Source organism: Diadema antillarum, unplaced genomic scaffold (assembly GCF_040938485.1).
Source record: "Diadema antillarum isolate AM-2024a unplaced genomic scaffold, OU_Dant_1.0 seq00001485_RagTag, whole genome shotgun sequence".
Lineage (NCBI taxonomy): Eukaryota > Metazoa > Echinodermata > Echinoidea > Diadematoida > Diadematidae > Diadema > Diadema antillarum.
In genome coordinates, this window is record NW_027272224.1 from 14471 (window position 1) to 35226 (window position 20756).

The window sequence follows — 20756 nt, forward strand, 5'->3', positions numbered from 1 at the left end:
ATCACAGGTAAATGCGTCAAAGGAAACTTGTCGTACGATTACAAATATCAAGCGTACTAAAGCAAGAGGTAGTCCTGACAGAAGACGAATCATCAGATGTTAAAACAAATCGGAGGTAATCATGCCAAAATATTGATTTCATGCTATATCAACTTGATTAAAGTGCAATAAAATTGTACACATCATCCTCGAGCCGACTTTGATAATCTGAATGAAATCAGATGAACAAACCAGTAGAAATCAGAAAAAAATTAAAAGCTACACGTGTTCTCAAACTCAATGAGTATCAGTTTCGGTCGCAAAAACATCATGCTGTGGCCGAGGTGTCGCTGTCATCAGTCTAAACCTGTCCTTTCCTTGTGCGTAAAGATGTCATGAAAAGTACGCTTTTCCCGATAATCTAACAATTAAAAGTCTTTATCCATAAAAGTCAACATTGCAATCATTACGTCATAACAAAGTTTGATGAGGAAAGTGAAAATTCGGCAAACGTTTATGTGAAGAACAATGCTAGGTTTGAGAGCTCATGCATCAACTCCATTCCATGATTATTGCTAATGATAGTGTAAAAATGTTTGAAACATAGATATTACGAAACTTTTATTCTTGGTCCAGGTCTGATGAAGCCATAAAGTCTGTCTGTATTCATAGCAGTAGGTAAACGGTATAGCAAAATTTGAATACACCACTTTTATTGATGATGTTTACAAGTGCATGGATTGCTTACTTAAAGTTGTGAAAATATCGAGCTCAAATATTGGGCTTGACCAAAACACTCTCGATGAGATGTTCGATCTGCAGACAACGCTCGATGGAGAGGGGCAATTAGGCTTGGGTTGAACACTTGGCTTGGGACCTGGCAAAAGCCTAACAACAACAATAACAAACAATCCTTCCATGAAACTTTCCCTTTTTGCCGTTTTGACCATTATGACTTTTTTTCGATAATACACGAATTCAATAGATACAGTATTTGAGAAGGAACTAAATGGAAACTTGTGACGCAAAAAATAATTTGTATTGATTATGTGAATTAGGTTCTCATCATTACCTGTATGGAAACTACAATTCAAAACATTTGTGTTTGCCAATTGATATATGCACTTCAAAATTTTAACTTCCTTTTTAAGACTTGATATCGTGAAATGCAACAGCCGGCTTCTCATTTTATTTGCGGCAATATGGGTTCAAATATTTACATAAGCATACTACTGTGAAAAGAATCCGTAAACATTAACATTCTGCTTCCACTTAATGATCATCAGACTTATCCATCGAAAGCAGGCAGATGTAACTGCCTGATCACTTCTTTTGATAGTGTTTTCAGAAGTCCGTCATTGTACTAAACTACGACATAATTTAATTAGTTCAAGCAGTTACAAAAGGCGTCGAGAGAAACGGAATGGAGCACAATACGTGTTTCCCAAGGTCTAAATCCTCTATCCAGGATGCTGAATATTGTGTTTCGTATCTACAACTTTATGTTCACAATTACGTTGGTTTTCTTTATTTGTTCAGTTGTTTTGTTTGTTCTAGCATGACTGCAGGATCTATGGCTTTTTTTTTTAAATCTGACTGAAATACGAGAAAAACACAAAATTTCACTGTTTTCATGCTTGCACGAAGAGATATCAGTCGATCCACGCAATCACGCAGATCCTCGTCCACACCTGTACCAATTTTCACAAGACAATTTTACACACTCTAAAAACAAGCAATCATGTAGCCTGTCTGTAAACAACTACACTCCTTCTCTTAAACTCTAAAACCATTCAATTGCGATGGATATATTTTAGTTCATTTAGAAGCAACACATCCTTTCAAAATTGTTTGTTATTCAAGAGTGTTACAAAAAATCAAAACTGAAAGCCAATGAATCAGGTGCATCTCTACGTTTAATGAAACTGCAACTGTTGTTGATCTTGCGTCATATATCAATGTGAATATAAGTTTGTATTTTGTAGTTTGCATGTAAAACACCATCAAATGACTACATATCTCTGTGGCCTCCCTGACGTCAATGACACAAATTCATGTTTGTCAGATCACCAGGGAAAGCCTGATATCTTGTATCCATGTAGTTTGTTTGTTTTGTTTGTTTATCTGTTATCACTTGTATTGTCTTGCAGATGCCGAATAAACAATAATAATAATGATAATAATAATGATAATAATATTGATGATGATGATGATGATAATGATGATGATGATGGACCAGGTCAGATGCCGGCGGGACACAACAAACACACAAAACAAACCCACAGCGCACATCTGCATGGAGATCTGGAGAAGCCGCAATGCGATATCAGAGTAACACAGAAGGGCATTTCAATTTTTGCACGCAAAGCTATTCTAAAGTAGCAATTTATTAGAACGGTAAACCCAGACGTCGTTTGTATATCTTGCTCACAATGTATTCAAATTAGACATCTACAACATTCCCCAAAAATAAAAAGGTGAAGATCAAAAGTGGTTCAAATTAGCACATTCATTGTTTTGAGAGACAAGTTCATATCTATAGTTTGTACTCATTAATGGAAAGACAAATGTGCGTAAGATATCAATATTTATTTCTTGTTGACCACTGTTGACGTTGTAGAATACTGAAGTCAGAAATTTATTCTTTGGCTTCCCTGTAATTACATTCATTGAAAAACAAATGTTGACCTCCAAAATACATTTTCAATATAATATCACACTGGGTGAATCATTTTAGTCAAGCAAACATGCAGCACCACAAATATCCCGTTTCTCATCGAAAATATTTAAATTGCAGCTGACTCGCCATTATTCTTGAATAAGAAATCACAAAGTTTGTTCATGGCCATAGAAGGTCGTGTCATTCGAATTCATGCTATTTAACAAGATTCCGATGACATATACTTTTTTCATGAACTGCTTTAGAAAATAAGTTTTTGGTGTTATGTACGATAGTATTACATATACAATATAAGCCCTTGATATGCTAGGGTTGATATCTACATCAAAAGACCTGGAAACATCCTATATTTCTATGTCTTTAAGATGTTCACATTATAAACTAGAAAAGCACTCTGAGAGCGCAGACCTCCGCCAAGCATGCAGCTCATTTCCATCACTGATCTTGTTCTTCCAAAGTGATATCAGTGATTTCCACCCATACGTGTTTATAGCATTGTATGCTGAAAGTCGCATGATTTCCCAATGTAGAAAATCTTTGTTACGTCATAGACCCCTCAGCTGCACGGCGCGCCTCGCCCTAGCAGAAACCTTGGCAGAAACTAGAGCACGCACTATAGTGCGCGCATGCAAACCTCAAATACTCGCAGCCTGAACTCCCAAGATCATTGACCCTACCTGCCAAAATATAAAAAAATCCTTCATAAATTGCCCAAAAATTCTTGGATCACTACCAAAAGTTAATCGTTTGTTACTTGTATCATTCTAAACCTTTCCTGCAAGTTTCATCCAAAGCCGTTCACTATTTTTTGAGTTATTTTGCACACGGACAAACGAACGAACTAACGAACAAACCAATGGTAATGAAAACATAACCTCCTTTGGCGGAGGTAAATATCATACTACGCCTACAGCACGGCAAAATATGCAACCGTATTGTGTATTCACAAATCTCTATAGAATTGATTAGATTGCTTAATTCGACAGTTATACATGTACTACTGAGGGAATCAGATTTCATATTCCTAATTGGGACACTGGATGGAATAAAGATCACCTCTTTACAGTCCCTGTGTATTTCTATGAGGTATAAACCTGAAAAAAAAAGTATAGGTTTCATTGTGTACCTGCGAATAGATGCGTTTAAAATATCCTTTCACGTCCGATAACGTATTGAGCATATTACGATAGATAAATGCTAGCGATGTGATTAAATCACCGAGTATCCTGTATAGCATGCGAATCTACTGTATCCTGAAAGCAAATGACAGTCGGGCCTAAAACATTTTTTTTTTTAAACATCCATAACGTAGAAGTCTGAAATTTACCTTAAAAAAAAATACATACATTGTATGTTGGTGCCAAATACTAGTTCAATTTACCTTTGAGAGCATGGGTATGGGGAGAATATCGTTAATGATACAATTTAAATTGGATCATGATTGACTGACTCACAATCAACTACATGTGCGTGATACTTGCAGGAAAAGCAGAAACACGTAACTGTGAATTATCAATTCATATTTGACACTGCACTTGCAAATCCGAGCGAAGAACGTTCATAAGATGTCTTTAACATGGTTTGAAGGTGGTGCCGAAAATTCGTTTTTAATTTTTACATGTGAAGCTAGCGTAGGTGTGAAATATTGATTTACCAACAGCCACGATGGCTTGGCAAGAAAAGATTTTACTTTCTATCAATTTGTCTCAATGATGTACGTGATGAAATCAAGGTAGCTGGTCACACGAGTGTAACCGTTCGGGATGTACGCCTCGCCACATGCTTCTCCCCAGCTGTTGACGCCATACACAGTCCACTGTCCGTTTGTCTCCTGCACCACGGGGCCACCGCTATCTCCCTGAAAGATATAGATGGGATGGTGTTGTTGTAAAGCCTTAAAATCTTTCGCCTTTCTTCATTACGTACGTTAAATTGAATCTTAAGTTTTCCATTTTCCTGTAAAAAAGTGTAAGTACAAAAGATTCTTATCCGCTTTGAATTCTTAGCGCTGAAGCAAGTAGGCCATTATCTTGCGTGAGTGTCCATTGTTGTTTTGAATGCATATAATTTGCATATGAGACAAGATTACTATTTTTGACTAATTCTCTTAACATTAACATCTTGTGATGCTATTCTTTCAATCGATAACTGAACCTAACAAAACGATATTTTGAAATGTATTACTGCCCACTCGTGATGTTTAAGAGGTGCAGATAATGACCCATCGCTTGTAGTTCATACACCCTATCCTTAAACTATATCCAGACCGCACGAGATGCAAGATAAAATAGTAAAAGTTACTGCAATGAATGATAGATTTTGCTAGTCATACTGCGTGTGTCCTATGAGCATCAAAACAAAGTGTTTTAAATGATGATCAAGGACATTAATTGTAAAAGGCAAGTGCAAAGTTTGCCCGCCGAGCACTAATTAATGAGGCATAATGAATCATTATTGCGACTAGTATCACTATTTACGATTGATGCTTCTGCCGCAACCTGTTAGTTGCAATGATAATGATAAAAGTCACAATTACTACTCGGGGTAATGGACCCTCTTACATCGTACAACGTTTGCGTCGTTTTTGGCCTGTGTAGCATGCAGTAATACTAAACAAGGGAACATTTCAAACAGTTTTACATTGTCCTGATTTGCATGACAAATTAATTTGTTAGAGAGTTACAGTCGGGTCATAAATCGTGGAACTTAAACTTAAAACTCACTGTGCAAATGCCTTGGTAGCCATTATGATACATGGAACAAAACATTGAAGAAGGTATTTCTACAGAGTCGACGTAACCGAAAGGCGAATACTTGGAGCATACTTCATTTGGGATCACAGGCATGCGGACTTCTTGGAGGAAGAGGGGGGAGGCACCTGCATGACAAAAAAAAAAAAAATACACAGGATTTAACACGAGATCGTACTGAAGTCATGGATCACAGCCGTTCTCTATTACATAATCATCACCAAATAGACGCAGACATGAATTTAACATTCGTTTCTCAAATCCCTCTGAATACATCAACACACGGCCATCTTTCCTTAACGAACATTTCAGTGACAAGGGCAAATGCTGATATGCATTGCTAATATCTATTATCTTTTCAGGATTCACCAGAACGAATAATATCATAATCACATGGTATGGGAATTTTAGAGTACAGCATGACAGCTCATGTTGGAAATTCCGTCTTTAAGGAAATTGCCACGTACTGTAACGTCTGATCAAACTTCCCCATCCAGTCATGGTGATGTAGGATCCGACTTTCACAGAGTCGTTGACTGTCGGCAGGCAGACGGGCTGGACATCATCGTTGAATACGAGAGGTGATTCAAGCTTTAGGACGGCGATATCGTTGAGCAGCAGAGTGGTGTCGTACCCAGGATGCATAAAGACGCCCGTCACACGACGTGTTTGTCCCGGAGAATCGGCTGCATAAAAAAGTGTGCCCGCCTTGATGGCGAAGTCCAGGTCTAAATATTCTCTGTATGCGACAATTGCAAATAGTTTAAACCTTTTAAAACTTAGATAAAATGTCTGAAACTGCAATACATTTGTGCTAATAAATGGTCAATACTTCATATAGCCCTAAAACTAGCTCTCAAACGAAGCCTTGGCTACCAGAAGAGACGTCCTTAAAGGTAGGGAATCCCATTTGCATGCCTTAAATGAAGAGTTGTATAAATACAGTGGTATGTTGAAGAGAGTATCATTTATAGAAACTCCCATAAAGTATTGAAAGAGGAAGGTAACATTTAGTACATTTTTATTGACCGTTAGATTTTGAATTGAATTTTTTTCGGGGCTCACCGTAAATTCCAATACATTACTAGGCTACCTTTGCAGACCCATGCACTGCATGTGTGTCCATCATGTAATTTTGTGAAGAAAGTTCATCAAAACTTACAAACATTTCTATATACATTCTTGCCACACACTCTATATGTTATTACATCAGCTCTTATACTTTTAGATTTGTGTTTATAGATTTAAAAAAATACAGAAGACTGCAACAAAAAGGCTTAAGTGTGGCTGACACACAGAACTACTGAGTAGTCGAGTTTTGTGCATTATTCAAATTGTAGATAACTGTTGACTTCCAAATTTCTCAGCAGTGGCCTAAACAAGTCCCCTGAGGTTCATATCTAATGTTTTGCTGCATTTTGGGAGGTCTGTAAAAGGTATCCCCTACCTTTAAACGGCATGAGACTTAAGAAGCTTGAGTTAATACAAATCGTACCATTTTGACACTAAAATCTACGTCCACACCCATTTGAATCAATATAACCTCAGTTGTCGTTTTCTTCGGTGTCTTTACTTGTTAGAAGTAATATACTTGTTGCATCATATGCCTTCTCTGTATTTTCTTTAATAATATTTATTTACACGAGGATTGTTTTTCTTTTGTTTTAATCATATCCCCTCAATCATAATATGGTCTATTCCATTTTTCCTTATACTGTATCTTATTAGCCCGGGACCTACAACTGAACAAGATTGTTTTTACGTAGACCCCACCATTATTTCTCGTACTTTAGTATAGAAATAGTCAACCACTAGTGTAAATATAGACCTTTGTGTTTATATTGAGACAGACTGTTGTACATTCAGGTGAAGTTTCACCTAATTCATGCTTTGTAATTTTGGTATTGTATAATTGTATTTGTGTGTGCCATTTTTATGAGAAATACTAAAATAGATTGAAATTGAAATCGAAATCGAAATTGTCTCCTTTTTCGGGAAATAACGATGTGCCAAAAAATGAACCCACAAAACTGTCATTATGATTAATCTGGACGACTCAATAACATTGCCATTTTGGATCGAAGTACAAAGTGTATATGTTAAAGGTTATGATATTCCCCCTGCTATATGAAAGAGGTAAGATAAGTGCTCTTTCAGTATGCTATAGAAAAGTTTAAATATGTTGAATTTCTGTCTATATTTTATATGTTTTCCATACATTATGTCACAATGTGTGTAGTCTTCTCATCCAGCAATGACAGCACCAAAACTTTATAACTCATAACTTTTTAGCGGATAGTCCGATTTTCCTCAGAGGAATATTGCTGCATTCCATCAATATGCACAGGGGGTTTTACTCTCCTTTAATGACAAAAATCTCAGAAAACCATACAATGGAACCATGATGTGCCCATGTACAATATGTATTTGGTAACATTCGCTGTCTATGATAGACGAGTTTTAGCGATGGCTCTCTAGGCTATGCCAATGCCCAGTTTAAATGTACATTGATTGTTTGATTGTGTGTGTGATGTCTGTAGTGTTTCTGTGTTTGGATTTAAAAAAATACGGATGACAAAAGGAACTTACACACAATGTGCTGCCGTTAATATCCATTCCGGAGATATAATGGCGCCGCCGCAGCCAAAGTTCAGTTGACCTTGGTATTCGACATACAACACAATCTGCCAGGGGTAGTCCCCAAGGCTCGTCACGTCTTTGCCATGGGTTACGCGATGGACTTCATGGGCTGGGCGTCGTCCACATCCTTCCCAGGTAACTGCGGTTGAAGAAAAAATGGGAAATCATACACCCCAATAGCTAGCTAATATGATAATGAATTCAAATATGTAATTCAAACATTCCACAGTTATGTTCCTTGAACTACCTATGATAAAGCCAGTAGCTAAATGATTATGCCCATCTGTGATTTATCATTTTTCCATTATTTAATTTCGTTTCATTTTATCTATGTCCATATCCTAATAGTACAAAATTATGATTATTGCAAAGTAACATGGACGACTTGTTCAAGAAGGTGAAATTTCATGAAGCAAATTCAAATACAAATAATAGTATAACAATAGTATAATGATAACACCTGCATAATATACATGCATAAGAGATAGGCCTACATAAAATATACAAATATCTTGATCTTCACGAAATCATTTTGAGTTGAAATAGCACTAGGCAGTAAGGAATATGGAGGGAACTTACAAGTAAACACAAACAAACAAACAAAGCTTGTACAATTAGCAAGTTCCTTGAGTTTAAAAAAAAAAGTCTTCGTATACGTCCATATAATATTACACTAAAATAAAACGAAAGGGCATTCCGATTCGGAAGAGATAAGAGGAAGAGGTACAAGTAAAGCAATGGGACCAGATGACTCACATTTATAGCAAATACACACAGACACGGATACAGACAAGGACACGGACACGGACACGGACAGAGAAACATCCCTGCAAACCCGGGAAAATGGGTCATGAGACGGGAAAGCTTTCAGTATGTCGGGACAGTTATCTATCAAAATGTGATTCGCAATCATATTATAAGATGACATTTTGTAAGGGGCATTAAGATGACATTTTGTAAGGGGCATTAAGATGACATTTTGTAAGGGGCAATCATAAACGTGAAGGAATGGTGACCGTTGTATTCAGTGTTTCAATAACGAATGAATAAAAACATTTCAATTTGAATTTGAATGCACCAAAACTAAATTTCTGTTTTATTCTCGACAAGAAGGGAGTTCCACATTTTGGGTCCTCTTTAAACAAACATGACAAAAGTACTTTGGGCAAAAATGTTCGTTTAAGGGTATATTATGGATGTAGCTAGACTTTTTTGTATGAGGTATTATGTACTGAATCAAGATGGAAGATTATTGTCGTAAATGCTGTATATAAATTGAAAGACTTACGTCTGGCATTGATCTGTCAATTAATTTAAAGATTTTATTCTTCTTAAGCAAATTGTGAGTATATGCATATAAATAGTCATATGATTGGTTATTCTAAGAACCTTTTTCTTCTAATTATAAAATCCTCTTGAAGAATGATGATGAAGTATCTCCCCAAGCTAGAATACCATAGTTTAAATATGGGGGAATATATGGCCTGGTTCGAGGGCCCATTGCTGGGATGCGGCTATTGAGCTAAATTCTCTTTGTGTGTCTTGTCTACGTCTATGATAAATTTCTTACTATGCAAATAATATATTCAGGACATCCTGACACGCCTAACAATTTACGTTCACACCCATTTGAATCAACACAATCTCAGTCTTTGCTTCCTAAATGTCCTCACTTGCTAATAATGTTTTACTGATATTGTTGCATCATGTGGCTTTTCTGTTCTTTATTTAGTAACACTTAGTCGAGTGTTTTAATGGGTTCCCCTCAGTTATACTGTGGTCTATATAGATATCTGTCTTTCATATTTCCCCTTATCTGATTTATCCTGGGACCTACGACTGAACGAGCTTGCTTTTTACGTAGGCCCCATCATATTTCTCGTATACTATGAGTATAGTCCAACACCATTGTAAGCAGACCTCTGTGTTTATATTGAATCAGACTGTCGTACACTCCAGTGAAGTTTCACCTAATTTATGCTTTGGAATTTTGGTATAGTTGTTTTGTATAGTTGTTATATTTTTCGTGACAAATATGAAAATAAAATGAAGTTGAAATTGAATTTGAAACTTTAAGTAGAATAAAGCATTGATATATAAATGTGCTGTTGACAAAACACATTTGAGTTTAGCAATTATTCCTATATCAGGATAAATCACTTAACAAATGGTATCTATATGAACATAAGAGAGATTGCTATCTTTAAAACAACAAGAAATATAGTAGAAGTAAAATGTATTTATTAATAAGCTTTAAAGAATATTGTATATATGCTGTACATGCTTCAGTCACTTTTACATAATCAAGTTACTTGCAATTGCCGACATGTAAAGGACCACTAGAAGCGCTCAAGGAAATAGGCCGAACAAGACAATTCCTTTTTATCATACCCATATTGGCATCAAGCCAGCGATATATTATCAATCACGCGGGGAGCTGAAATCCCTTCGTGACGGACTATTTCAATTTGGCTAAGAATTTCGGGCCTTTGACAGGTGATTTGTGAATAGCGGATGGTCAGCGCTACTTTTGTGATGATGTGCTAAATAAGAATACAATTTTTCAAAATATTGTGGTATGTTTTGAGAACTATGAATTGCAAATATCTGTACTTGAATATAAAGAATTATCAAAGAAGAATTACGACTTCATGTGAATCAGTCAAATGTTAAGATCATACATGCTGATATGGCTAATCAATGAACTATTATTGGAATTTCTCAATATTTATATCATTCGGCTACAAAACACATAAAAACCACGACTCAGGAAGAGCAACAGTGAAGTTGCGACAGCTGAGAAGAAATCTGTGATGGTAACTGTTTTCCATATCACGGAAAAGTAAACTGCAACAACTGTGGTAGCAAACAAAGGAAAAATCCAGTAAAAAAAAATCAATGCGCGCTATTATAGGTATTGCAATGGAAAGGTATAATACTCGCATAAAAGAAAAAAAATGCAATACTCATACCATATGAGAAATGCTTTAGGTATGAGTGGGTAGTGAATGTGTGTACATTACGGGGGAGGGGGATGATCACCTCACCAACAAAATAATGTTACTGCAAGTATTTGTGGAATGTATAGTGTAGGTTGTTGACGCGTCTTTCCAACCACACTGCAAACTCCTGTACTCCCTTTTGTATCTGTAGAAGAGCTTACATTTTTTTTCTTCTTCTTCTTTCGACAATGAGTTGAGTAGCCCTGAGTGTTTCTTCCTTTTCTTTTTCTTTTTTTTTTTTCCTGTGGAAAAAAAAAAAATTAGGAGTGTACCGCTACTGTTTATAAAATGTCCATTCATTTTTTTTCTTTTTGTATTTATATAACAATCTGTAGCGTTAAAAATGTATTAGTTGTGTATACAGAATGTTTGAATGTAATATATTTTTTATGTATTATGATTATGTTATTATTTCATCTGTTTTGCTGTATAATCTCTGTATATCTGTGTAATTCGACTTTTAGTCGCCGACTCAGATTTTATTTGAAATATATCTACACATGCACACATCCAACTCCCATACTTTAAACACCCATAAAACCTAAAGCGAACTTTGAAAGAAGAGAAGTTGGGATTTTGGTAGATACATTTCACTGATGCAAGGCTTTATATCTTGAAGAGTAGGACTGTAATGTCGCCTGCTGTCTTTAAAAATCGAGTCATTTTACTTTGTAATAATGTTAAAGCCATGTCTTGTTTTCATGGCCTGCTTAGATTTGATAGTGAGCAACTTACAAGTGTGATTGAAGACTGTATAATTAGTTTGTATCTGTGTCCTGTTGAAAATGGAAAAATCGATGGGCGGGTTGTATGTATCATTCCCACAATTCCATTCGTCACTTCCATCTTTGCATGAAAAAGACCCATCACAGAGCGCGAAGCGTGGTAGGCATGCCGACTGGTCCTTGCACAAGAAGTAGTTCCCGGGGCACTCTAGAAGACAGAACATGCATGTACGCAATGAGAAAAGAACGTAATGCCGTATAGGCAATTGATAAAGAGTGCGTGCACTCTTATACGTGGCGGTTTAGCAGCTTGGCATATATTTTCTGGTGTGGAATTATTGGTATCAACCTTTACATTTCTTGATAATAATTAGCTGACGTCATTAACAGCCGTTTTTCGTTAGTGATTCATCATTCAGATTTCTCCATAATGCATGATTTGGACCCCTTTTTAAATAAGAAAAGCATTGAGATTCGTGCTTGAATGTGCCTGTGTAAGCAAACCTTTTTCCAAAAAAATGAATAAATAAATAAATAAATAAAAATGAAAGTAAAATTCAACGCACGATCTGGATGTGGTATGACGGATAAATGTGCATACTACCGGCGGGTACGTCGCATGGTGCAAGTTCTTTAACTCTTTTGTTTCAAGTCCAGGCTATAGTTTGATTATAACCCCCTTTACCTCTGCAGTTCTGGGATAGTTCATCAGCGTCGTCCGGACACTCGGCAGTTCCATTACACAAACTCCAAAACGGTATGCACTCCCCATTGGAGCATTGGAACTCGAAACTCTGACAAGCTGCAATATGATAGGAATACAAACAGGTGCCAAGTTTGAGAAAATTAGCGATGAATGATGTAATTTCTATTTCCCCTGCCAACAACAGGTATCCCCTGCCCACGAACAGATCATTTGAATATATAGTGGGTATGACAACAGACAGCCTTTACTGTTGTGTGAAACAGTTTCCGCAGTATTTTCTCTTATATTATAAAACTGATTTTGGCTTATTACGAATGGCGTACATCTATAAAACATACTTTATTTACAGCAAATCAATTTACTATTTTTCTTTCTTTTACTTTCTAGATACACTTTTTAGTAAAAGAAATTGCTATAACTGATGACTTGATTTATCAGCATTTTCAGAGAAATCACTTTTCACATCTAAACACTGGGAATGTCGATTTTTGTGTCGTAATATTTGGAAAGGTGTAGACTGTCAGTCAGACCACATGCGTTCTGTTGTAAGCTACAACGATTTTCTTTGTTTAATAGAAAAGTGATTTAATAAGAAAAAAAGTGATTTAAGTATTTAATAGAAAAAGATTGATGCTCCATATAACGATAAATTAATATATACCACAGTTTTCCTCGTCAACACCACTAGCGCAGTCTGGATGTCCATTACACACGTCGTTTAAGGGGATGCATCTCTCACCGCAGTCGAACTGATGGGACTGGCATTCTGTGAAGAGAATATCACAATCACTATAAGCGTTTTCACATCAGCCCGATGTTTCGAAATAGCGCGCTATTTTCTGACTTGGGAAATTGACCCAATCACGAAATAGCGCACTATTTGACGACGTCAACACTAATTAGCGCGCTAATTGTATCGCTCTGATCGAGAAAATTTCTCGAGTCCAACTCGGGAAATTTCTGAAATAGCGGGATAGTAGCGCGCTATTTCAGCTGTCGAATTAGCTCGAAAAAAAAAATGCGGGCTAATTCTCTTCGGGCTGATGTGAATAAGAAATGGAATAGCGCTCTAATTCGCAATCGCGAAAAATATCTCGAGCTTGGATTTTTATCGGGCTGATGTGAAAACGCCTGTTATGAATAGTCAAAGTAATCAGCTGCGGTAGTGATCATGGATTTTGCAAAATCAAACATATGGACATGTGTGATTTTGTGCTTTGAAGAAGAGAGTCATGACAGTGCAGACGGCACTTTAAATATGATATAGAGAAACTGTGGCATAATCTATATTGCGTTTATCAAATTCTCCTATGAGAGTCTACGTGGAAAGACATTTTTTCTTACCACAGTCCTGAAGCTCGTCTGTGTTGTCTTCGCAGTCGGTGAACCCGTCACACACAAATGAAACGTCGATGAAGCGACCGTTGTTACACTGGAAGGCTTTAGGATGACAAACACGAGAGAGAGGAGACAGAATATTCAATCAAACAGTGCAGTTTCTATTCAGCAGATTCTCTGCTTATTATTTCCACATTCCAGATGCTTGTTAAAAATTCCTATCTTTATTTTTGTGTTGTTTTTACCTATAAGAGTGTGACTTGAAACTCCTTCTCTAGGACTAGCGTGAAGATCCAGCACGAGATATTCTTGTTAACGTTTGCGTACTCTCTAAAAAAGATCGAGTGGAAATATTCACTCTTAAAGGAGTGAATACAAAAAAGAGTGAATTTAGAGTGAAATTGGGGTGAATTTTGAGTGAAAATGTTCATTTTCACTCGTTTTAGAGTGACCTCAGGGATCACTCCAAAATCTTCGAGTGATCCTTGAGGTCACTCCAAAATGAGTGAAAATGAACATTTTCACTCAAAATTCACTCCAATTTCACTCTAAATTCACTCTTTTTTTTGTATTCACTCCTTTAAGAGTGAATATTTTCACTCGATTGTTTTTAGAGAGTAATCGATCAAAAACTGACGCTTCTTTGAAATTATCACAAACAATATTATTGAAACTCTGTTGTTCGCGGATGAACTTCCAACCTCTTGACCTCTTGACCTCTTGACCGACTTCTTGACCATTTTCTTTCGTAGATGAAAAGACAAAATCAATGTTGCCTTTCATGCCCATTTCCGTGTTAACCCCTTTTCAGCGTTTGTAGCCTGCAACTAGTTACTGTCTGTGTTACGTTACGGATTTGTTTGTTCACGCGATCACCAATGTATGACGGTTTGTGTCGCTACTCTTCTAAATCTTCTACTTCGTTGTAAGGCAAACTAATGACTGCCATACACATTGCAGTAGGCTAAAATAGTTGTTATAAAGACACAGGTAAACTCACAACTTGAACTACCACTATGCATCCCGAGTATTCATTAATGCATTTGAAAAAAGTGTGGCAAAAAGTAATGAAATTCCTCTCACTGCAATTTGGTGTGCTTCCGCACACCTCTGTCGTGGTTCCATCTGGTTCACAAAGGCCATCCCTTAATACACACGTGTTCAGAGGTCCACACCTAACTTGCCATATACTCGGGCAGTCTGAAGTGAAACCAGTTAATAGAGAAAAAAAAGTAAGTGATTTATTTGTTGTAACATGATTTTGTTTAATGTAATACAAACAATCATTTGTACGTAACTACAAAGAAAAAACAAGGAACGGAATGAACACGCAATAGCTCTTAAAATTGACACAGCTGTTAACTGAAGTTACAGCCCTTTTCTTACCATACCTGAGCCTTTCCTTCTGTTGTATCTAGAAATTTGGCACTATAGACCAATTCGGGTTGGGTAGGCCCTACTGTTCTTATAATTTCTAACTTGGGGCTTCAATAGCCATGTTCAGACGTATTTCTAGTCGGAGTTAAAATTTATGGCACGGTAATTAATATTCAAATTAATGCATATCCTACCACGACCCTTGTGTCCACACGACGGTCGTGGGAAGAAACTCCGACCAATTTATGTGCGAGGGTCGGTGTAACTTCCGGAAGTAGTAACGCCGAGCACGTCGACCATGCAATTGTTTTTTGCCAGTGGCATTTGTCTTCTCCATTCTTGTTGATGGAAATTTCTGCATGAGCGCTAGCTTCTTTGTCGCGATCGACTAGGTTAAAAAATGCACGTGTAGTCGCAAAATTTGACCCAGGAAGTTTTATTTAGGTCGTAAGGTATGTAAGTTCATTGATACTCCGAGGGCTTGTCCGCACGGGCAATTTACTCCGACCGGCTAGTCGTGGTAGCGAGATGCTCCTGAGAAAACTCAGGAGTACATGTATCTCATTCGGAGGAAGAGGTCGTGGTAAGTTCCTAAGATCGGAGGAAGTTACCACGACCTTGTACAGACGGGCACTACTCCGACCTATCCTCCGAAGTTACTCCGACCAAAACTGCCTCCGTCTGAACACAGCTGTAGATGCCTTAACAAAAATAATTAACGGACTGACATAGCAATGCACCTGGCTTATTGCATAACCCATCGAAAATACTTATGTTCTTTGGAAAAACCCCATTTATGGCCGCCTGAAGTCGGATTCATATGTGTGTGGGATGGCGTCTGTTTTACATTTTGCTGACACTAGCTGTGTTCAGACGGAGGCAGTTTTGGTCGGAGCTTCTTCCGAGGAAGGGTCGGAGGAAGCTTGGTCGGAGTAACTTCGGAGGATAGGTCGGAGTACTGCCCGTCTGAACAAGGTCGTGGTAACTTCCTCCGATCGGAGGAACTTACCACGACCTCTTCTTCCGAACGAGATATTCCTGAGTTTTCTCAGGAGTATCTCGCTACCACGACTAGCCGGTCGGAGTAAATTGCCCATGCGGACAAGCCCTCGGAGCATCTATGAACTTACATGGCTTACAACCTAGGTAAAACTTCCTGGGTCAAATCGCAATGTTGACATTTTGCGACTACACGTGCGCGTGTAGTGCAATATTCTAACCTAGTCGATCGCGACGAAGAAGCTAGCGCTCATGCAGAAATTTCCGTCAACAAGAATGGAGAAGACAAATGTAACTGGTAAAAAACAATCGCATGGTAGACGAGCGCGGCGCTACCACTTCCGGAAGTTACACCGACCCTCGCACATATTTTTGGTCGGAGTTTCTTCCCACGACAGTCGTGTGGACACACGGGTCGTGGTAAGTTATGTATTAATTTGAATTTTAATTGCCGTGCCATAAATTTTTACTCCGACTAGAAATACGTGTGAACATGGCTCAAGTAAGTGAGTCACTGTTCTTACAAAAGCAATAACGAAAAAAAAAACTGCTTTTTTAGAATAATAGTGACGGCGCGACCATAAGAACTAAAACGACAATATTGACAACGAATGTACTATGTAACATTCTTACAAGTCTTTGTGCACTGCTAGGGTATGCCTGTCCAATATGCTCACAGGACGTGCGCGATACCACGCATTTAATGTATAGGGCTGACATGTACATAATTATCATAGTTGAGAAGTCGGCCGTAAATCAATTGTAAATGGCATCAGGTTTGAACCGAGGTCATCTTTTTGTCATCCTTGTGTGACGGTAGTGTAGTGTACTCTGCACTTTTTTTAAGTGGGGAGAAGGGGGTAGTATGTTTCTGGTGCCACTCCGGTTTCAAGCTAACACACACACACAGACACACACACACACACACACACAAACTTCAGCCGCAACTTCTGCTGCCACTTCCGGGTTTCGTCAGCTAACAAGCAAAAAGGGTACCTCTCGCTCTCTCCTTTTATTGAGATTTTTTGATAGAGGAATTTTGTTCTCCGGACGTTGTCGCAACGTTGCCGTGTAAGGTGTGGTAAAGCAGGGCTTAAGTTCTGCCTCTGCAGGGGAGTCATTGTATATGTAACAGAAGCCTTTTCAGAATCATCGATAATGAGAAGAAGATTGTGCACATGTCAAATGACATACAATTTTCTTACAGTTCAGAAATGACCAAAATCTGCCCAGAACTTTTTTTCGTTTTGGCTTGTAAATATTGTGACAAGATTTTTTTTTTTTTTTTTTTTTTTTAGATGTGCCATATTTGATAGACAGAAGAAAAGTATTTCGTTTCATTGTTGATAATCTTTCCTAGTGTTTGTGTGATTCACGTATGACAAGGAATGATGAACATGAAGACGATTGACCTGATAAAAAGAAAATGTTATGTGACATGTACAGTATTCGATCGTGATACCCTTTGAGATTGTAGCCACACAAACCTGTAAACACACAGGAATATAATTCGCGGAGTTATACAACATGTATGTGGCGGGATATTTGTAGGCCCTATCGTTAGAAAAGATGAGTCTTTATGATGGTTTCAAGTGAGTGTAGAATAGCTGTATTCTCGACGGATTTGAAGATAAATAATGACTTTGATACTTGATATCAGTTCTTATTTATAGATAGTTATTGCAGCATGCTCGTAGATACATCTGTCGACATTGTTACCGCAAATTTCGTCTGATCCATCCAGACAATTAGGCAATCCGTCACAGGCGTCGGTTGCGTTGTAACACTGGCTAAACACTCCTCCGCAGCTCAACTCATCTGAGTTGCACTCCACTGTGTGAAAAAGTGAAAACAAACAAACAATAAACAAACAATGAAAACGAAGTTGACATAAATGCACAGGTCTCAGCTTTTTGTAATACTTTTACATCATAATAGTTACTTAGCAGTCATACTGTTGGCATAGTGGGAAGCTACCACAAAAACCTGCCGGTTTCTGGAAGAAAGCCTATCAGTCCACACCTCTACGAAAAATGTCGCGTATTAGTTTGTGTGATAGGCTCAACATTTTCCAGACTGCTGAGGCCAATAGAATAGATGAATAAAAGCAGCATACATAGCAAAACATACAAACATCCAATACAAACAATCAAACAGAACAATGTAAATGAGCTTCTTTTTGAGACCACAAGACCAATCATGATATCAACACAAGCCAATAAAAGGAAACTAAGAGCTCTTTTCTTAACATGAAGACTTGAATACAAAATGAAGCAACTGCTCTAATTCATTGTCACTCATAATCTCCCAGTGTACTTCGTACGTGTGATGATTATGAAGATATGTGTTTGCATCTTTCCGTTAGACCTCAAGAACAGTAACAACGAGACACATAATGGCAATGAAAAGTTCAAACATCTGATACTTTACAGATCTATCAATCAAAAATATTAGGATATGAAGACTCTGATCACAAATAAGCAGAGACAGGTCGCAGACCATTCCATGACCTCTAAAAATCTAGATGGAAGCTGGTCAGAGTTTGGGAAAGGGAATTTTGAAGTCGACAGAGGGTTGTCAGAGTTGGTCAGCAACCGGTTTAAGTAGACCTCATCTTTCGAACGCTTCATCGAAAGTTTATGGGAAGAGTCGCCGACCTGTATTACAATCAGTTTTTGGTGCTGGCAAAACCAAAGGTGCTGGTAAAACCTCGGAGAATATTTGGTTTCTGGTCGCAGATTGGTAGTCTATGGTCACCATTGAGTTTTGGTTGCTGGAGGTCGGAGAACAGTCTTCGCTCTGTGACCGCGGCCTTATAGAAGAAGTGTCGATATAATTATCTTCGCCTAACTCCTTTTCCACTGATGTATGCATATGTAGGCAATGAATTATGTGTGTGTAGATCAATGATAGAAAGTGAAAACTGATATCTCCTGGAGTGATGCATATATGTGTTTATTACTGGTGTTTAAGAGTTTGAGAATTCACAACCTTCGAATCAGCATCATTCCAATTCGGCTAATACTTTAAATGTTCCTTTTACATTTGTGGATGCTTGTATGTGATTTGATTACGTGTGTAAACGCGTGTAAACTTTTCAAACATGGAGCAGAATTTCTTTAAATCATGCCGAAAAATCCGACATTGGTATAGCGGACTTACATGATTCTTCGGATACAGCTGTTATGGCAAACAAGAAACTGGAAGCCTGGTACGTGTCTTCACTGAAGTCCTCGAATCGGAGCCAGAATGAGTTTCCTGGCGGAGATACTTCATAGCTAATTTGACCTCCAAATACCAGGGTTGCAGGTATGCTAAGCTAGATGTTCAAAGGGAATTACAAATGGATATGAATATGTTGTTATATTAAAGAAACTGAATTAAAACTTCGGTATTCTTGGCGAGTATATAAGCCAGTTGGTACACTGTAGTTCTGCTTTGTGCGTGAGGAGAAATAGGTCATTTGCACCAACAGGCATACTGGCTTTCAAATTCATTGAGATAAGAAACCGTCAAGTAATGATTATTCATGTGATCTTTACAAATGATGCTTCCTAGCACATCCGGCGCCTGACAGCAAGCGTTGTATTTGGCAATATCAATAAAAAAAAATTATGCATTCAACGCAAAAATAAGGAGATGGATGCTTGCCCAAGTGTTAATGATCAGGTAGATCTGGTGGTGACCGTTCTGGTCACTACTTTAATTTGATCTATGCAAAGTCATTCTTTTTTTAACGTGAATTCTATAAGTTATTCCTTATGCCGTTTTGTAAAACCAACTGAAAAAAAAAAGAGAAAGGTCATTTGTACCAATGTGCACATGGCCTTACAGTGAACTGGCTTATTGCTCTCAGCGTCGTTATGTTCCCTTTTATCAAAAGAAATCAATACTAGTACTGATGTGCTCAGCACCATCTGCGTTCAATGAGCGCGAGACTCTTTCAGGCTATGCACAGCAAAAACAATAACGTAACGCAATATCGGGTAAGTATCGAGCAAACTTTGAAATGTATGATATAATCTTTCACTACAAGACAGTCGGGGAGACAACCATACCACTCATTCAATGAAGAGAACAAACCAGAAGAATCCAGAAATATTCAAATGTGTTCGTGAATCAACGTTCACTGCAATGCTCATATTCAAATCTGTGATTGTTTAGAATAAGCAACATCATACCATAGAAAGAGTTCTGTGTTGTTGTTTTTTATTTGTAGAAAAAAAAAAGAGTATCAGCATTTTGATGGCATGACAATATTAAAATAATATCTCAAGTTAACATCAGTATCCGCTTCAAATTTTATGTATCACGTGGATATCACCATTAACTATGAATAATGGTATTCACGTGCGAGTTTCTTCACTCTGTCTCCCTCTACAAATTAAATTTGTTAAGATCGCAACTGCTGATCTGTAAATTAACAAACATGTCGGAAAAAAAGGAACCAGTGGGACTCGAACCTGTCATCTACTGCTTTCCGGGCACTACCACTAGGCTGTCCCTGGTTGCCGGCAGTGACACGATGAACATGGAAAAAATACCCAAGCTCAGAAATTC

General features: G+C 37.7%; 1 protein-coding gene across 4 annotated transcripts in view; it reads right to left on the minus strand.

Annotated features, from left to right (window-relative positions):
* Positions 1-2310: 2310 nt before the first annotated feature.
* LOC139709983 (uncharacterized) overlaps positions 2311-20756 on the minus strand; it is a 75116-nt gene continuing 56670 nt past the window's right edge. For all 4 annotated transcript variants that reach the window (XM_071621933.1, XM_071621932.1, XM_071621934.1 and 1 more), the window contains 11 exons: positions 19359-19515; positions 17916-18029; positions 14904-15020; positions 13827-13922; positions 13144-13248; positions 12462-12578; positions 11787-11984; positions 7999-8188; positions 5877-6148; positions 5383-5537; positions 2311-4517 (listed from right to left, as the gene is read on the minus strand). In XM_071621933.1, the coding sequence (XP_071478034.1) occupies positions 4356-4517; positions 5383-5537; positions 5877-6148; positions 7999-8188; positions 11787-11984; positions 12462-12578; positions 13144-13248; positions 13827-13922; positions 14904-15020; positions 17916-18029; positions 19359-19515 (1683 nt within the window). In that variant the 3' untranslated portion in view covers positions 2311-4355. The remainder of the gene's footprint in view (positions 4518-5382; positions 5538-5876; positions 6149-7998; positions 8189-11786; positions 11985-12461; positions 12579-13143; positions 13249-13826; positions 13923-14903; positions 15021-17915; positions 18030-19358; positions 19516-20756) is intronic.